General features: G+C 40.3%; 1 protein-coding gene across 1 annotated transcript in view; it reads left to right on the forward strand.

Moving 5' to 3' along the window:
- Window positions 1-4,091: 4,091 nt before the first annotated feature.
- The window catches only part of LOC124619342 (molybdenum cofactor biosynthesis protein 1-like), a 43,479-nt gene continuing 28,298 nt past the window's right edge, over window positions 4,092-19,272 (forward strand). Inside the window, exons 1-2 of the mRNA XM_047145659.1 lie at window positions 4,092-4,301; window positions 13,501-13,646. Of these exons, the coding sequence (XP_047001615.1) occupies window positions 4,092-4,301; window positions 13,501-13,646 (356 nt within the window). The remainder of the gene's footprint in view (window positions 4,302-13,500; window positions 13,647-19,272) is intronic.

The following is a 19,272-nucleotide window of genomic DNA, read 5'->3' on the forward strand; positions in this document are numbered from 1 at the left end:
AAAATCTTTGCGGCCGCTTCTTTAGTACATCAAATTCTGAACAGAAATTAGAGTCATCTTAGATATAAAAATCTAGTCAGTTGCCATGCTTCATTTCTGACTGTATCACTATTAGGCATAAGAATAATACGAATATAAACATGACACGATACGTATATTCTTCCGCATTTGCTGTTGTCTCACTCTAGTTTCGTAGTTTATTAGGCAGACAGGATTTAAATAAGATAGCAGCAAACACGAAAGAATATGTGGCAAAATGTTTATATTCGTATTACTCTTATGATGAAGAGAATACTGCATGTGATTCACATTTCATCAGGTTCCTATTAGCAACCATCTCTTCTCACAGGTAGGAAAACATTCAGAACGTAGAGTTGGCCATATTGACAAACATCCCAAACAGTCTTGCCAGTCGGATTTTCGTAATACATTGAAGTTCTGCTACATTCGAAGATGAACAATACGGAATTTGTATTTACTTCTTTGGATAATGTATGAAAATTGTCTTCCACCTTTTTTTTTTAATTTATTTACTGACGCAGAGGTTTTGGCGCCAGTATTTATCTTTGTGCGTATGAAGCATGCCTGTGTAGCGCTACATATATTCGACGGCAGAAGTTAGTTGTTTCAGCACCTACTGACATTTTTCAGAACTTCCACTTGCTTTGCACTCGATTCTAAGCCGCAGGCGGTTTTTTGGATTACAAAAACCGGAAAAAAAGTGCGGCTTGGATTTGAGTAAATACTTCTTAAGTATTATCTTTCAAGTCAACACCTGCTAATCTGTGAGACCGAAATGATGAGCCATACTACTCTATTTCACTGTGCCTGTTTGTTTCATTTGTATAACATTTTATTCCATCATAGATGCTGCACTTACAGTTTCATATATGCATTGCAGCAGCAGACACAATAAAAGTAGCAATCAGCAGTGCTTAGTTTGTTGAATGGGTAAAAAATTTGCCATTGTCCCAGTTCCACATATCCCCAAAATTTGATTCTGCCAAATTCTGTACTCTCTGAAATCGAATGTTTAATCCAAAGATGAAAGTGAACAAGTTTGATGCAGTATTGCTAATATTGTTTATTACGCATCTTGCTGAATGAAGAGCATACCGTGTCTTTTCTGAAAGGTTTGGAGAAGTAACGCACATACCAGTTTTCTAAAAACTTACATTGAGATTGTGCTCTCCTTCCTCTTGTACAAATTAGTAGAGCCCTTCGGATTACTCCACAATATGCCTCTTGGCAAGGTGGTAACGACAGTATTATGAAAAGGATAGATTGGCACTCACTGTATAGTGTAGATGTTGTGTTGCTGGCAGGGGGGGGGGGGGGGGGAAACACCACCTATTAAACACGTAAGCTTTTGGTGCAAACGCCCCCCCCCCCCCATTCCCACACACACACACACACACACACACACACACACACACACACACACGCGCAAATGCAGATCACACATACATGACCACTGTCTCTGGCTGCTAGGGCCACACTGGGAGCAACTGCGCATAATGGGAGAAACAACGGTCATGGGTGTGTGTGTGTGTGTGTGTGTGTGTGTGTGTGTGTGTGTGTGTGTGTTGTCCACTTTGGAAGAAGACTTTCTGATCGAAAGCTTACTTGTTTAGTAGTCTTTTTGTTGTGCTTGTCTGTGACCTAACATTTCCTGTATACAGTGAATAGCAATGTATCTTTTTTATAATATGGTCATTATTCCAGCCTAGATTTTCTATTGTTTGTTTCCTTTTAAGACCTTATAAAGACAGTTACTGACAATTTCTTTTTTTCTTATTGGAGAAAAGTAAAACCATATGGGGGCCAGACGTAGATTGTAAATGAATATGGAATAGAGTATTTTTATTCTCCCTGTATGCAGTGTCAATAACGTCACCTCACACACTTCGTTTCTGGCAGCACCTCCTTCTCAACACATGACTGTCCCCCACCATCTCACCATAGTCTTCAAGTTATATCCTATAGCACTTCTGGGTGGACAAATAGATGAAGGATGTAGTTTAAAACAGTATAACTAAACTTAAAAGTCAAACTGCCCTTTTATAGAGACTGCCATCATTATTTAAACATACTAAACAACATCAAAACAGTCAAAAGAAATTTTTTTTCAAAAGAGCAGAAAATTGTAGTGAAATTCATGAAAGGATTGTTTTAAATTGTTATATCTTAAATCAATAAGTATGTCAGCATTTCCCAGGATTTTCTGGCTTAATTAAGACTAGGTCATGCCACCACAGTGGTCAGACAGTGGACTTGCCTTCGAGAGAACAACGGACCCGAGACCCATCGGGCCACCAAAATTTGGGTTTCCCTTGATTTCCCTAATTGATTTAAGGCAAATGCTGGGATGGTTCCTTTGAAAAAGATGACATTCGGTTGAGGAAACTAATTTCTGTGGCAGGTCTGATGACACAGTGCTGGTGGAAGCACGAGTATTTCAGAGCACACCAATCATTGCACATTGTTAAACATAGGGCTCTGCTGTAGACAACCCCTGTATGTTCCCATGTTGACAACACTGTTGAATTACAATTTCTGTGGCTCAGGAGCATTGAGATTGGGCAGTGAATCAATAGAAATGTGTCATCTGGTTGAATCATTCGTGTTTCGCATTACACCTGCTTGACGGTTTTGTGCACATACACTGTCAACAGAGTGAATTGGTGCTTGAAAGGTGCACTTTGCTACAGACTTAGGCCAGTGGGAGCAATATTATGCTATGGAGGACATTCACCTGGTCTTCTATGGGTCCTGTGGTAGGAACTGAAGGCTCCATAACAGCTTTGTTCTGTGTGAACATTATTGTGCACTGTCCGCACTCTGTCCCTAATGAAGGTGACATGTTTCAACAATATGACTTTCAGTGTCACGAGGCCAGAATCAAATTCACCCCTTCTGAATCTGATGGAATACATCTGCGATGATATCAGATACCAGTTCTGCACCCAGAAACCACTGATCTCCAATTTATGGGAATTACATGACCTGTGCTTAGACATGCGGTGCTGCATAATGCTGGGAACATACCTCACATAATGTTGGGAACATACCTGAAATTTATTGAACTTGTCCCACACAAAATCACTGCTGTATTGTGTTCCAACAGTGGACAAACACATTATCAAACAGGATGTCATAGTGTTTTGTCTCATCAGTTTATATATTCAATGCTTGAATGAAAGGTGTGCTCTTTTCCTTTTTTCTGCCATTGCGTGTATGTGTAAAGCAGGATGTTCTACCATATGGGCTTGTTTATATGAAGGTTGTCAGTGTTACTACCTGCACAGATACTAAATGCTCCTTTTGTGAAGACCTTTTATCTTGAGAACACTTTTAACTTTGTTTCACAAATGACAGCACAGTTTCAAGAAAGCTTCATAATTTAATGTAATAGTTAAAATAATACCTTCAGCAAAAGATGTGTGCGTTGGAGTGGGAAAAAGGATTGGAGACGTATGTAGTTTAATTTTCTTAAATTGTTAAGAAGGTTAACAGTTTGGCATGCTAAGATAAATTCCCACATTCTCTAAAAAGAGAGAAAAAGATTAATTTAACAGAATCAGTGAGGTATACAAATATAACAACAGACTTGTAGAACCATTATTTTGTAGGTTAGATTAGATTAGATTCAGCTTTTGTTCCAAGACCCAAAACATGAGATGATTCTCATGGGTGAGTAACATGCCAGAAAGTATAACATAAAAAATATAAAACATTTGAATACCCTGATCATTTGTCAGGAGATTGTCAAACTAGGTGAATACAATACAAACTGTAACAGCTAATATTTTCAGAATTGATACGCTGTCAGACCGAAACATTGTTATGCACTATTCATAAATTTATCAAACAAAAAGTACATAATCTTGACTGTTATGACAAAGTGCTCTCAGAACTGAAATCTAACAGACATTCTTATTTAAGCTGGCCTAACAGCCACTGTTAAGATATTCATGTATAGAGTAGGATGAGTTGCCTATCAAAAAGTCTTTCAAACTCTGTTTAAACCATGCTTTATCTGATACCAAGTTTTTAATGGTGTCTTTCTTCCACAGATAATTTGTGTTGTAATGCAAGGTTTTAATGAAGATGAAGTGTGCAGTTTTGTGGAGTTAACAAAAGAGAAAAATGTTGATGTAAGATTTATCGAGTACATGCCTTTCAGCGGCAACAAATGGAATGATGGGATAATGGTCTCCTTTAGTGAAATGCTCCAAATAATTAGAAAGCAGTGGCCTGATTTTGATCCTCTTCCCAATGGGCCCAATGATACCTCAAAGGTACGTGCAGTATTACATATGAACATACATTGAAAATAATTTAATGTTTATGACTTACTACCGATCACAAGAATACTTCACATCTGCTGGTGGTATGAGAGATGGACTGGTTTAGTTACATATTTCTCATCCCATTCAGTAAGTCTGTCCTGGCCTGGGTTTCTCTGCAGCTTCTTTGCAACTCTCCCCATTTCCTAAACCTTGACAATCCTTTTATTTCTTCCCTTTTCCTTCCCCTTCATTGTTTCTGCCAGAAGAAGAAGCCACTGACTCCAAAAGCTTGCACATTTCCATAACTTTAAGGGGAGTTAGAAGGGGAAAACATTCTTTTTCACTTTTTTGGGTTTTTATCTGATTATAAAATTTGCAATTCTCCAACTAAAATGATATGTATATTACTTATAAACTTGTGTGGGAAGTATTTTATTTTATTTTCTAAAATATAATCTACACCAGTTGAAAATGTTAAAATTTTTACATGCATTACGTCAAGACCTAATAAAATCGGTAATTTTTTATATACAGGGTAGTCCATTGATTGTGACCGGGCCAAATATCTCACGAAATAAGTGTCAAACGAAAAAACTACAAAGAAAGAAATTTGTCTAGCTCGAAGGGGGAAACCAGCTGGCGCAATGGTTGGCCTGCTATAAGGCGCTGCCATAGCTCAAACTGATATCATCTGTGTTTTTTTTTAAATAGGAACCCCATTTTTTATTACATATTCGTGTAATACGTAAAGAAATATGAATGTTTTAGTTGGACCACTTTCTTCGCTTTGTGATAGATGTCGCTGTAATAGTCACAAACATATGTTTCATAATTTTAGACGAACAGTTGGTAACAGGTAGGTTTTTTAAATTAAAATACAGAATGTAGGTACATTTGAACATTTTATTTCGGTTGTTCCAATGTGATACATGTACCTTTGTGAACTTATCATTTCTGAGAACGCATGCTGTTATGGCGTGATTACCTGTGAATACCACATTAATGCAATAAATGCTCAAAATGATTTCTGTCAACCTCAATGCCTTTGGCAATATGTGTAATGACATTCCTCTCAACAGTGAGTAGCTCGCCTTCCGTAATGTTCGCACATGCATTGACAATGCACTGACGCATGTTGTCAGGCATTGTCGGTGGATCACGATATCAAATATCCTTCAACTTTCCCCACAGAAAGAAATCCGGGGATGTCAGATCCAGTGAACGTGCGGGCCATGGTATGGTGCTTTGACGACCAATCCACCTTTCATGAAATATGCTATTCAATACTGCTTCAACCGCACGCAAACTATGTGCCGGACATCCATCATGTTGGAAGTACATCGCCATTCTGTCATGCAGTGAAACATCTTGTAGTAACATTGGTAGAACATTACGCAGAAAATCAGCATACATTGCACCATTTAGATTGCCATCGATAAAATGGGGGCCAATTATCCTTCCTCTCTTAATGCCACACCATACATTAACCTGCCAAGGTCGCTGCTGTTCCACTTGTCGCTGCCATCGTAGATTTTCCGTTGCCCAATAGTGCATATTATGGCGGTTTAGGTTACCGCTGTTGGTGAATGATGCTTCATCGCTAAATAGAACGCATGCAAAAAATCTTTCATCGTCCCGTAATTTCTCTTGTGCCCTGTGGCAGAACTGTACATGACGTTCAAAGTCATCATCATGCAATTCATAGTGCATAGAAATATGGTACGGGTGCAATCGATGTTGATGTAGCATTCTCAACACCGACGTTTTTGAGATTCCCAATTCTCGCGCAATTTGTCTGCTACTGATGTGAGGATTAGCTGCCCCAGCAGCTAAGACATCTACTAGGGCATCATCATTTGTTGCAGGTTGTGGTTGGTGTTCCACATGTGGCTGGACACTTCCTGTTTCCTTAAATAATGTAACTATCCGGCGAATGGTTCGGACACTTCGATGATGTCGTCCAGGATACCGAGCAGCAAACATAGCACACGCCCCTTGGGCATTTTGATCACAATAGCCATACATCAACATGATATCGACCTTTTCCGCAATTGGTAAACGGTCCATTTTAAAACGGGTAATGTATCATGAAGCAAATACCGTCCGCACTGGCGGAATGTTATGTGATACCACATACTTATATGTTTGTGACTATTACAGCAGCTGGCCGGAGTTGCCAAGCGGTGCTAGGCGCTACAGTCTGGAAACGTGCGACCGCTACGTTCGCAGGTTCGAATCCTGCCTCGGGCATGGATGTGTGTGATGTCCTTAGGTTAGTTAGGTTTAAGTAGTTCTAAGTTCTAGGGGACTGATGACCTCAGAAGTTAAGTCCCATAGTGCTCAGAGCCATTTGAACCATTTTTGACTATTACAGCCCCATCTATCACAAAGCGAAAAAAGTGGTCCAGCTAAAACATTCATATTTCTTTACGTACTACATGAGTATGTAATAAAAAATGGGGGTTCCTATTTTAAAAAAATGCAGTTGATATGAGTTTGACCTATGGCAGTGCCATCTAGCAGGCCAACCATAGCGCCATCTGGTTTCTCCCTTCAAGCTAGACGAATTTCATTCTTTGTAGTTTTTTCATTTGATGCTTATTTCGTGAGATATTTGGCCCGGTCACTATCAATGGACCACCCTGTAGAATGCTGTGGATTACTGTGTTACAAATGTTAAATTATGTGTTTGTATTGGTAGCACTGTCAAAAATAGTATCGTATCTTTTCATAGTATAAACATGCTTTGTATATCGAAGTGCTAACGTTCTTCCGAGGAAAAGTGACGAATAGACTGGTAAATCTCTCAAAAAGTATGACTCCAAAATGAAGTGTTTTTAAGAAATGTGGGTTTCATGGTAATAAATTTTTGTATAAAGAGAAACTTTGCGTTCAGCATGTGGTGTGTGAAGTTACAGACAACGAAATACTGGCAAACTCATGAGTATCTAGCGAAACACCCATTAGTGCTTCGAAGATTAAAATGAAACATAGTGATAACACAGTTATCTCAAAACAAAACTCATGTAAACGGTAGGTTAGGTTATATTCTGATACATTTACACAACCTAACAGGGGTGTTATGTGAATGTGCGTGCTGTATGTATGTGGAGGGCCAGTTAGTTTACATGAAGACATTGAGGTATCAAATGGACTAGCCAGGAAACGTATCATTAATTCTGCCAGTTGTAAATATACTCATTCATTTTGGAATTCTGATAAGTGTAAAGATAATTATTTTGAAATAAATGTTAGGTGGTTTTATGGATTGAGAGCTATTGGCAAAGGTTACACTGCAGCAGAAACAATGTGTGTCATGATGTATATGCCACGCCCACTTTGTAAAATGGACAAGTATGCAGGATTTATTGGAGCTGCTGTGAAATCTGCTGCATGTGAGTCAATTAAGTGTGCTGCAAATGAAGCTGCTGAAATAAACGATGGTATGATTGACATATCCGTAGCTTTTGGGGCACTTGGTAGAAGCGCAGCTGCATTTCTAAGAATTCTGTTGCTACAGTGACCAGTGTGGATACTGGAAAGCTAATAGATTTCCAGATTTTAACCAAACATTGTTATAAGTATAAATCAGGGCATGAAGAAGGGCATATCTGTGACAGAAATTATGAAGGACAACTAGTCGTACGGAGGCCTGTGCAGCTGTTGAAATTTATAATCGATCTGTAAACTAAAGGCGAGTGTGTTACACTAAGTTCTTAGGTTATGCAGACTCAAATGCATATAACAGTGTAGTAGCCACTCAGCCTTATGGTGAGAAGCCTATCACAGAACTGGAATGTGTTGGTCATGTCCAGAAGAGGATGGGTACCAGATTGAGGAAGTTGAAACAAAGTTTGAGAGACAAGAAACTTTCAGGTGGTAAGACCATAAGAAGCAGGCTGACAGACAAAATGATTGATCAATTACAACAGTATTATAAGATTGCCATTAGAAATAATACTGAGGATTTGTTGAAATTGAAGCAGGCAGTACGGGCTACCTTCTTCCAGAGACTGTCAGCTGATGATAAACCAGTACACCATCTTTGCCCTCCTGGATCTGGTTCATGGTGCAATTACCCCAATGCCCAGTACTTAAACAGGTCATACAGCCATAAACATTCTATCCCAGCAGCAGTTGTGGATATCATAAAACCTGTTTACAGAGACCTGGCAATCTGGAATTATTGAAGAAGTGTCTGCATTGTCAGACTCAAAATCCCAATGAGTCGTTCAATAATCTTATAGTGTCAGTGTTGTCGTAACTGCCGTCTGCGTCATGTCTGCTGTGCAGCGAGCTACGCTAATTTAAGTATTAACTCTATTTTTCTTACTTGTCACTTCTTCTTCCATGTGTTTTTGCTTTTAGGAAGCTTTTTATTGTCGAGTGCTAGTAATAGTGTTCCATAGATTTTGTGTTTGTTTTGAATACAGTCAGAGAGAGTCCGTTTAGTAAGCCATAGTGCCAGTAGTGCTAGTGTTTGTTTTCAATACAGTCCAGAGACAGGTAGGGCTATTTTCATTGTTTTCTACAGGAAGTGTCTAGTAACCACAGTTTAGTCAACTATCAGCCACCTTTAGTGAATTAGCAGTCTAGTTATAAGTTGATTAACTCTCTACAGTAAATTGATTTCTTAGGATGGATAGGATGTGTGACTGCTGTGTATGGACACAGGTGGAGCTGGCCACTGTTCGCGAACAGCTGAACGTGTTGATGGCCGCGGTTACCCATCTTCAGGCTGCTGCCTTGGAGTGTAGCGGCAGTGGGGAGTCTGGTGCTTTGCATGGTACACCCCAGGTGATACATGCTTCACCCACTGACCCTTCTGTCGACACATCTTTGCGGGTACCGGGCGCGGTTGGGCCACCCTCTTCCCAAGGGGAGTGGCGGGTTCAGCAGCATTCGCGGCGCACGAGGCGGAGGGTCAGTGTGGAGGCTGGCTGTGTGGCATCGCCTGTTCTGCCTGTGAGTGGACATGTGGCCACTCCTTCAGCAAGGTCTGAGCAGGCACATGGGGGGAGGGGTTTATTAGTTATTGGGAGCTCCAACGTTAGGCGGGTGATGGAGCACCTTAGGGAAATAGCGGAAAGGTCGGGGAAGAAGGACAGTGTTCACTCTGTCTGCTTGCCGGGGGTCTCATCCGAGATGTGGAGGAGGCCGTGCCGGCAGTGATAGAGAGCACTGGGTGCACCCGACTGCAAATTGTTGCTCATGTCGGCACCAATGACTCCTGCCGTCTGGGTTCAGAGGTCATCCTCAGTTCATACAGGTGGTTAGTGGAGTTGGTGAAGGCGGAAAGCCTCGCGGGGTGGAATCTGAGCTAGCTATTTGTAGTATCGTTCCGAGAACCGATAGTGGTCCTCTGGTTTGGAGCCGAGTGGAAGGCTTAAACCAGGGGCTCAGACGATTCTGCGGAGATCTGGGGTGCAAATTTCTCGACATCCGCTATCGGGTGGAGAAATGTAGGGTCCCCCTGAATAGGTCACGCGTGCACTACATGCAGGAAGTGGCTACAAGTGTAGCGGAGTATGTGTGGAGTGCACATGTGGGTTTTTTAGGTTAGAGAATTCCCTCCCTAGGCCCGACAAGACACCTCCTGAGATGCGGCAAGGTAGGAGTAGACAAAATGCAACAGGGAATAACAATATTAATGTGCTAATAGTAAACTGCAGGAGCGTCTATAGAAAGGTCCCAGAACTGCTCTCATTAATAAGCGGTCACAATGCCCACATAGTACTAGGGACAGAAAGTTGGCTGAAACCCTATGTAAACAATAATAAATTCTAAACTCAGATTGGAATGTATACCGCAGAGACAGGCTGGAAAGTGAAGGGGGAGGCACGTTTAAAGTGATAAGAAGTGCAATAGTATCGAAGGAAGTTGACGGAGATCCGAAATGTGAAATAATTTAGGTGAAGGTCACGGTTAAACCAGGCTCAGACATAGTAATTGGATGTCTCTATAGGCCCCCTGGCTCAGCAGCTGTTGTAGCTGAGCACCTGAAGGATAATTTGGAAAATATTTCGATTAGATTTGCCCAACATGTTATAGTTCTGGGTGGAGATTTTAATTTGCCCGATATGGACTGGGAGACTCAAACTTTCATAATGGGTGGCAGGGACAAAGAATCCAGTGAAATTTTTTAAGAGCTTTATCTGAAAACTACCTTGAGCAGTTAAACAGAGAACTGATGCATGGCGATAACATATTAGTGACAAACAGACCCGAACTATTTGAAACGGTTAACGCAGAACAGGGAATCAGTGATCATAAAGCGGTTACTGCATCGATGATTTCAGCCATAAATAGAAATATTAAAAAAGGTACGAAAATCTTTCTGGTTAGCAAAAGTGACAAAAATCTGATTTCAGAGTACCTGATGGCTCAACACAAAAGTTTTGTTTTAAGTACAGATAGTGTTGAGGATCAGTGGACAAAGTTCAAAACCATCGTACAATATGCGTTAGATGAGTATGTGCCAATCAAGCTCATAAGAGATGGAAAAGAGCCAGCGTGGTACAACAACCGAGTTAGAAAACTGCTGAGGAAGCAAAGGGAACTTCACAGCAAACATAAACATAGCCAACACCTTGCAGACAAACAAAAATTACGCAAAGCGAAATGTAATGTGAGGAGGGCCATGCGAGAGGCGTTAAATGAATTCGAAAGTAAAGTTCTATGTACTGACTTGGCAGAAAATCCTAAGAAATTTTGCTCTTATGTCAAAGCGGTAGGTGGATCAAAACAAAATCTCCAGACACTCTGTGACCAAAAAGGTACTGAAACAGAGGATGGTGGACTAAAGCCGAAATACTAAATGTCTTTTTCCAAAGCTGTTTCACAGAGGAAGACTGCACTGTAGTTCCTTCTCTAGATTGTCGCACAGATGACAAAATGGTAGATATTGAAATTGAGGGATAGAGAAACAATTAAAATCACTCAAAAGAGGAAAGGCCGCTGGACCTGATGGGATACCAGTTCAGTTTTACACAGAGTATGTGAAGGAACTTGCCCCCCTTCTTGCAGTAATGTGCCGTAGGCCTCTACAAGAGTGTAGCGTTCCAAAGAATTGGAAAAGGGCACAGGTCATCCCCGTTTTCAAGAAGGGACGTCGAACAGATGTGCAGAACTGTAGACCTATATCTCTAACATCGATCAGTTGTAGAATTTTAGAACATGTATTATGTTTGAATATTATGACTTTTCTGTAAACTAGAAATCTACTCTGTAGGAATCAGCATGGGTTTCGAAAAAGACGATCGTGTGAAACCCAGCTCGCGCTATTCGTCCACGAGAATCAGAGGGCCATGGACACGGGTTCCCAGGTAGATGCTGTGTTTCTTGACTTCCACAAGGCGTTCGATACAGTTCTCCGCAATCGTTTAATGAACAAAATAAAAGCATATGGACTATCAGACCAATTATGTGATTGGATTGAAGAGTTGCTAGATAACAGAACGTAGCATGTCATTCTCAATGGAGAGAAGTCTTCCGAAGTAAGAGTGATTTCAGGTGTGCTGCAGGGGAGTGTCGTAGGACCGTTGCTATTCACAATATACATAAATGACCTTGTGAATGACATCGGAAGTTCACTGAGGCTTTTTGCGGATGATGCTGTGGTATATCGAGAGGTTGCAACAATGGAAAATGGTACTGAAATGCAGGATGATCTGCTACGAATTGATGCATGGTTTAGGGAATGGCAATTGAATCTCAATGTAGACAAGTGTAATGTGCTGCGAATACATAGAAAGAAAGATCCCATATCATTTAGCTACAATATAGCAGGTCAGCAATTGGAAGCAGTTAATTCCATAAATTATCTGGGAGTATGCATTAGGAGTGATTTAAAATGGAATGATCATATAAAGTTGATCGTGGGTAAATCAGATGCCAGACTGAGATTCATTGGAAGAATCCTAAGGAAATGCAATCCGAAAACAAAGGAATTAGGTTACAGTACACTTGTTCGCCCACTGTTTGAATACTGCTCAGCAGTGTGGGATCCGTACCAGATAGGGTTGATAGAAGAGATAGAGAAGATCCAACAGAGAGCAGCATGCTTCGTTATAGGATCATTTAGTAATCGGGAAAGAGTTACAGAGGTGTTAGATAAACTCCAGTGGAAGACTCTGCAGGGGGGACGCTCAGTAGCTCGGTACGGGCTTTTGTTGAAGTTTCAAGAACATACTTTCACCGAGGAGTCAAGCAGTATATTGCTCCCTCCTACGTATATCTCGCAAAGAGACCATGAGGATAAAATGAGAGAGATTAGAGCCCGCACATAGGCATACCGACAATGCTTCTTTCCACGAACAATACGAGACTGGAATAGAAGGGAGAACCAATAGAGGTACTCAAGGTACCCTACACCATCAGGTGGCTTGAGGAGTATGGATGTAGATGTAGACCAAAAAATGTTTTTCTTGTAATGAAGACACTAAAGTGGGGGTCAGTCATGCTGTTATTGCTTTTACTGATGGCAACATTGGTAGCGTGAAAGTGCTACAACATATGGGAATTAATTCTGGAGCAAACTGCATCAGAGAATTTGAATGGATGGACAAGGTTTGCACTGGTATAGCAGAGTATGCAGCACAGTTGGCCACTACAGAGTCCAGAAAGAAGAAAACAAGAAAAAACTTAAAAAAGATCAAGAGGATGATATACAGTATGGTGCAGGGTGCTTCTGAGTGACTAAAAATAAAATGTTAAGCATATATTGAGTTACAGTCTATTAAAACTTTAAAAACTCTTCCTGAAAATTTACATTTTGTCTTGCATTTTTCCCTAAATCTCAGTAACTAATTCGAATAGCGAATTCAAATTTTAAGTATGTATCCTGAGCCTTCTGAACTAAAAGAAGAACATAATGTTATGTATAAATAAAATTATTTAGAATAACATACAAAAAAGTACACAAAATTTTAACTGTGTAATTAAAAAATTGTATTTCCAAAAGCAGTGGCTGAAATGCAATTATTGTAAGACTCAGAACATATAGTTTAATGTCCTGTAAAAGTTTCTTGTCAATGGCTACAGTTGTTCCTGAAATACGGGGAAGTTAAGTCACTAAATTTAACATTGTCAGGATATGGCGTTCAAACTCCCCTTAATGCACATTTTCTCCTTCCTCCACTTGGTGAGCAACACATTTATAGTATTTTCACAACAGCAGTAGCTATTTTCTTACAATTTCTTTTTGCAGGCATACCATGTGCCGGGCTTCAAGGGACATGTGGGATTTATTACCTCAATGAGTGAACACTTCTGTGGCACGTGCAACCGTTTACGGATAACAGCTGATGGCAATTTGAAGGTGTGTCTCTTTGGGAATTCAGAGATATCTCTCAGGTGAGTGATGAAACATAGAATAATCGTGTCCAAGTGAAAATTCATGTGAGGAAACCATAAAATTACTAGAAGACTGACAGACTGATCAGTATTTTACCTCCAGGAGGTGAAATTCCAAAACTTCTTATAGACACATTTGTTCCTCTTGTCCTCACATTAGTCATGGAGTCCGAGTGACCTTTGAGACCTTCAGAAACTTATCCCTCTTTCCTCTCTCATTAAGGAACTGATAGTTCCAAATGCTGAGTATAGAATAATACTTTCAAACTGTTTGCCATGCACATTAGGTATGTGGTTGGTATATGGAAGAGATAAACTGCAGTTAAATCCAGCAGGTATGAAATGAGTAATCTTTTCTTGAAGTTTTCAGCTTGCACCCTCCTCCCTCCCAGACATACAAACCAGATACCTCTAGCTAAATAATTTGTGAGTATATATAATTTGCCTCTGTCAACATCATGTTACACTAACCTATTTGTGAGATTAAATTAAAGGAAAGTAATCAGAACTGGAAATTATGTAAAGACATTTTTAGTTATGTCCCTATGTTGTAATAAAGTTAACACAATATTTCTGTCCATGTGATGGTAACTATGATTCGTCAGCCACTGTTGCCGAGCGGTTCTAGGCGCTTCAGTCCAGAACTGCGTGACTGCTACGGTCGCAGGTTTGAATCCTGCCTTGGCTCAGATGTTAAGTCCTATAGTGCCCAGAGCCATTTGAACTGTGATTCATGATTATCAGAGTCTATATGTTCCAAATAAAAATTGGAACTTCATGTGTATAAATGTACAAATTATTAGACAATGGGACCAACAACTGACACTTTTAAATTGATGACTAGACTAAGAGATTAATAATAGGAAAAAAACTGCAAGATACTTGGCGATAAGTTTGCTTCAGGACAAGGTAAGGGGGGTGAGGGGTGGGAAGAATCAGCTCTCTCTTTGTGAGCATACCAGAAATCCTTTATCAACCGAAGGTAAAATAAGATATAAAAATACAGGGACAAACAATTAATTTAAGTATCTTAAAAACCAAATGACTAATAAAATTGGAAGCTAAGAAAAGTAAGTTCGTAGTAAGTAGGGTGAAACACAAGGGGCTGCAACATATTGCCATTGTTGTTTGACTTGTCTATCAAAGAAAAAAGAAATGGATCAAAACAAAATAAAAGTGAGAATGGAAATGTATCAGAAGCAAATAGGAATAAGCAAGGAACATATTCTTTAATAAAAAAAAAAAAATGACCTGTGAGGCAGATGTTCCTACAATTTTATGTTCATAGCACAGCAGTCTGTGAAAGCAAAATATTTATGACATTGAAAAAAGAAAATCAGTGAGTGAAAAGTGTGTGTAGGTGAATTGTGGTGAAAGACTGGATATTGGAACTTCTGTTAGGCTGCCCAGTATTAGTTAACTTGGTAGTAAAGGAGCAAGTTTGCAAGGGCAGATAACTGTTTGACTACGTAAAATAGAGTGGGAGTATGGAAAAGCTAGTCCAAGATAAGATGAAAAAGATAACAGCAACTTAAAAAATGAATTGATAAGTTACCATGAACCCCATTCCAATCTAGTGAATGCAGTGGTTGACAATATCTTGTGACATTCGCCTATAAGGCTCAAACAATAATTGCTAAATAAAAATACAAAATGTTGACAAGACTCTTTTGAAACAAGGGTGTTTAAACCAACAAACACGCAGGAAAGCAGGGACAACTCGGACACTAGAGGAGGATAGGAAGTATCATTGAAGGAGTGAGCATAAACCGTGTGGAATATGTGTGGTACAAGATAAAAAAAAAAAAAAAAAAAAAAAAAAAGAAAAAAAAAAAAAAAAAAGAAGGAGAAGAAGAAGAAGAAGAAGAAGAAGAAGAGGAAGTGGAAAAATCTTGATCTGGAAACAAGGGAATAAAAATTTGCCACGCGAAGAGACAATATAGTACTGTGCTGATGAGTGTGTACAAGTGGTGATATACAATATACATTGATAAAGGAACTCTGCATTGGGCCCAGAAGACCACGCAATGCCCTTCGAGAGATGTCCTCTACTATATACGAGGGTCAGTCAAAAAGTAATGCCTCCTATTTTTTTTTCTACGTTTAATTGTCAGGAAATTTAAATGCAATTACATGGGTTGAAAACCACAACATTGAGGATCATTTTGTCATTTTTCAATGTAATCTCCACCCATCTCTACAGTTTTGGTCCATCTTTGAACAAGGGCATGTATCCCAGCACGGTAAAAATCACAGCTCTGCTTCCTAAGCCATTGACGCACGGATGTTTTGATGGCCTCCTCATCTTCAAAATGAATCCCATGATGAGCTTCTTTTAGTGGCCCGAACAGATGGAAGTCTGATGGTGCCAGGTCAGGGCTGTATGGGGGATGAGGCAAAACTTCGCATCCAATTTTGACAGTCTCGTCAGAGGTGTGACGACTGGTGTGTGGTCTTGCATTGTCATGCAAAAGAAGAACATCTGCCATTGATTTTGTTGGGCGAACTCGCTGAAGACGTGCTTTAAGTTTGTTGAGGGTTGTGACGTATTGAACAGAATTTATTGTGCATCCCTGCTCCAAAAAATCAACCAGAATCACACCCTCTGTATCCCAGAAAACTGTTGCCATAACTTTCCCTGCCGATCGCACAGTTGTGAATTTTTTCTTCCTCGGCGAGCTTGTGTGACGCCACTCCATTGACTGCCTCTTTGATTCGGGCTCAAAAAAATGCACCCATGTTTCGTCCCCGGTCACAATTTTTTTCAGAAACTCATCTCCCTCCAAATGGAAGCGCTGCAAGTGTTGGGAGGCTATTGTTTTCCTTGCCTCTTTATTCTGATCGGTTAACATTCTTGGAACCCACAGTGCACAAACTTTTGAGTACCCCAATTGTTTAATAATCGTGATCACACTGCCTTTACTAAGAGAAATAATGCGACACACTTCATCTGCAGTCACCCGACGGTCACCACGAATGATGTCATCAACTTGCTGAATGTTGTTTGGAGTCACTGCACTCACCGGCCTGCCGCTCCGCTTTTCGTCAGTCAACGGTGTTTGCCCTTCAGCTTCCTTACGACGAACCCATCGTCTAACAGTGCTGACATCCACTGTCACAACACCATACACCTTCTTCAGTCTTTCATGAATGCGTATGGGCGTTTCACCTTCTGCATTCAAGAATTCAATCACACAACGCTGTCTCAAACGAACATTGATGTCACCCATCTTACAAACTTCTGCTGTGCTGCCACCTGTTGACACAGAAAGTTACTACTGCAGTGGATTGCAGAAGAAGGTTTGAGGAATGGCGCCAAATTCAAATTTTTCACTTAACTTAATTTCTTTAAGTAGAAAAAAAATGGGAGGCATTACTTTTTGACCGACCCTCGTATCTATGGAGAGTTAGGGGGTCAGTATACAACTCTCCAGGCTGTTATCAACTTCCAGAAGTTGAAGACACTGCTTCTCACTTGAGTAGCTCCTCAGCTGGAACTACAAGCAGAGTGTACCCTATTCCAGTCCGTCCACCGAGCAGAATTTCCCGGCTCTACAAGGAATTGAACCTGATCCCTTTCTATGGCACCCCTGTGGCATACTGACTGCATAGCTGTGGCAAGAGTCGTAATATACACTTGTGAACAATTGAGTTATAACTATTCTGTTTATTGGGGAGAGAGTATGTATATTGCACCGTGAATGAAACAGTTTAGTGTATCGTAAATGGAATGTATTCAGACCTTGTACTTGTTGTGTGAGAGCGCGGTGTCTTACACACTTGTAGTGTTTGTCTTAGCATGTACGGACCAGTGAGCCTTACTTTCTAGTATTTTTAATTATATATCATTACTGGTGCCTCTGGCACTTTTGTGCTGCAATAGCAATAGCTTGCAATAGCAAACATTGAGTCAACCATGGTTTTTGGATTAGAAGAAGAGGTCAACTGGGTTGACATTGGGAATAGAGTGATGGGAAGTGGACAATAAGCAGTTATATCGAAGGGTGCATTATTTGATATGCTAAGGTTAATTATAAAATGTGGATTGGAGAATTTTTCACGTTGAGCAGAAGTAAGTTTACAGGACCAGATGTCAAATTACACATGATCCGTGTGAATCCCTATAGTCAGCATGAACACTGGCACACAGAATAATTTATAGGTAGCCTTGCTGTATATAAAAAATCAGATTTGTGCTGAACTGTCATGAACAAACTGTCACTTCTCTGGAATAAATAGACTCTGATTTGTTAATTACATCTGTGTAAATGAAAAATATAGGAAAACATAGATTGCTGCTTACTGTAAAGGAGACATGTTACATTGTAGACAGGCACAATTAAAAAGGCACTTACACAAAGCTTTCGGTCACAGCCTTCATCAGCAAAAGAGATACAGAGAAACACACACATTCATACACACAGGCAAGCACGTGTCACACACATATGACTGACAACTCCAGTAGCTTGCCCCTAGCTGCTGGACTTGGCAGTTTTTTTTTCTCTGTGTGTGTGTGCGTGCGTGCGCGCGTGGAGTGCTTGCTTGTGTGTTGTGCCTGTGTGCAACTTTGTTTTCTTTATGGTAAATAGTGATCTATCTTTCTCTGCACTGTTGATATTCCTACCTGGAATTTCCATTGTTTAATCAGTGTAAATAAGAAGGACACAGTTACATATATTCTGTCACTTGAAGACTAATACATGAAGTAAGTGGACATTATTTTTTATTGCAGAGGATCTTTGTCACCACTAATTATTAATTTTGTGTTCCAGTTAATTAGACATGGTTTCATCCTTTCGTGGATGTGCTCTTTTTGTTAAACCTTCCTGCAAAAGATCTGATTTACTTCAAATTAATAATCCTGAGTATTCTGAAAAAGGAGGTGCAGCTTACAGCTGCAGTGTGACGGTTGATCACAGGGTGATTTTATCACTGCCATATCGTGGGTAACCATGGCTCGAGACACTTATTCTATATGGGTGTGTAGTCATTGGGCTTTCTTGTACCACAGTGTCAAAGGTGTACTGTGAGCAGATTTATTCAAGGAAAATACTACCACAATCAGCAGAGTGAACTGCTATGGGCAACAGGATATCATTGACAGGGGTTACCACTGACTAGCATGGCTTTAGCAGCGAACAGGTGGGCCACAATGTAGCAAATGACTCACCAACTCAGTGACAGTCAATAAACAGTAACCATTCATGCCACTGGGAACTGTCACCTCTTTGTGGGATACAAAGATGCAATCTGCACACTGCTCGTCACAGTTACAAAGATTAGCATTGGTTTGGAACAGCACCGGGGGATGCTCGAAGCATGCAGGAAGGTCGTCTGTCTGATGATTTGCGGTACATATTGCCAAGGTGGCAGGGTGCAAAATAAGGAGTGATCAAAAAACTTCCATTTGAAGACTGCATAGTTCAGACCAGTATGCCACACACACACACACACACACACACACACTCGCACACACACACACACACACACACACACACACACACACACACACACACATATCCATCCGCACATATACCCTGCTTGTGTCTGTATATGTGCGGATGGATATATGTGTGTGTGTGTGTGTGTGTGTGTGTGTGTGTGCGAGTGTATACCTGTCCTTTTT

Source organism: Schistocerca americana, chromosome 6, assembly GCF_021461395.2.
Source record: "Schistocerca americana isolate TAMUIC-IGC-003095 chromosome 6, iqSchAmer2.1, whole genome shotgun sequence".
In the NCBI taxonomy this organism is placed as follows: Eukaryota; Metazoa; Arthropoda; class Insecta; order Orthoptera; family Acrididae; genus Schistocerca; species Schistocerca americana.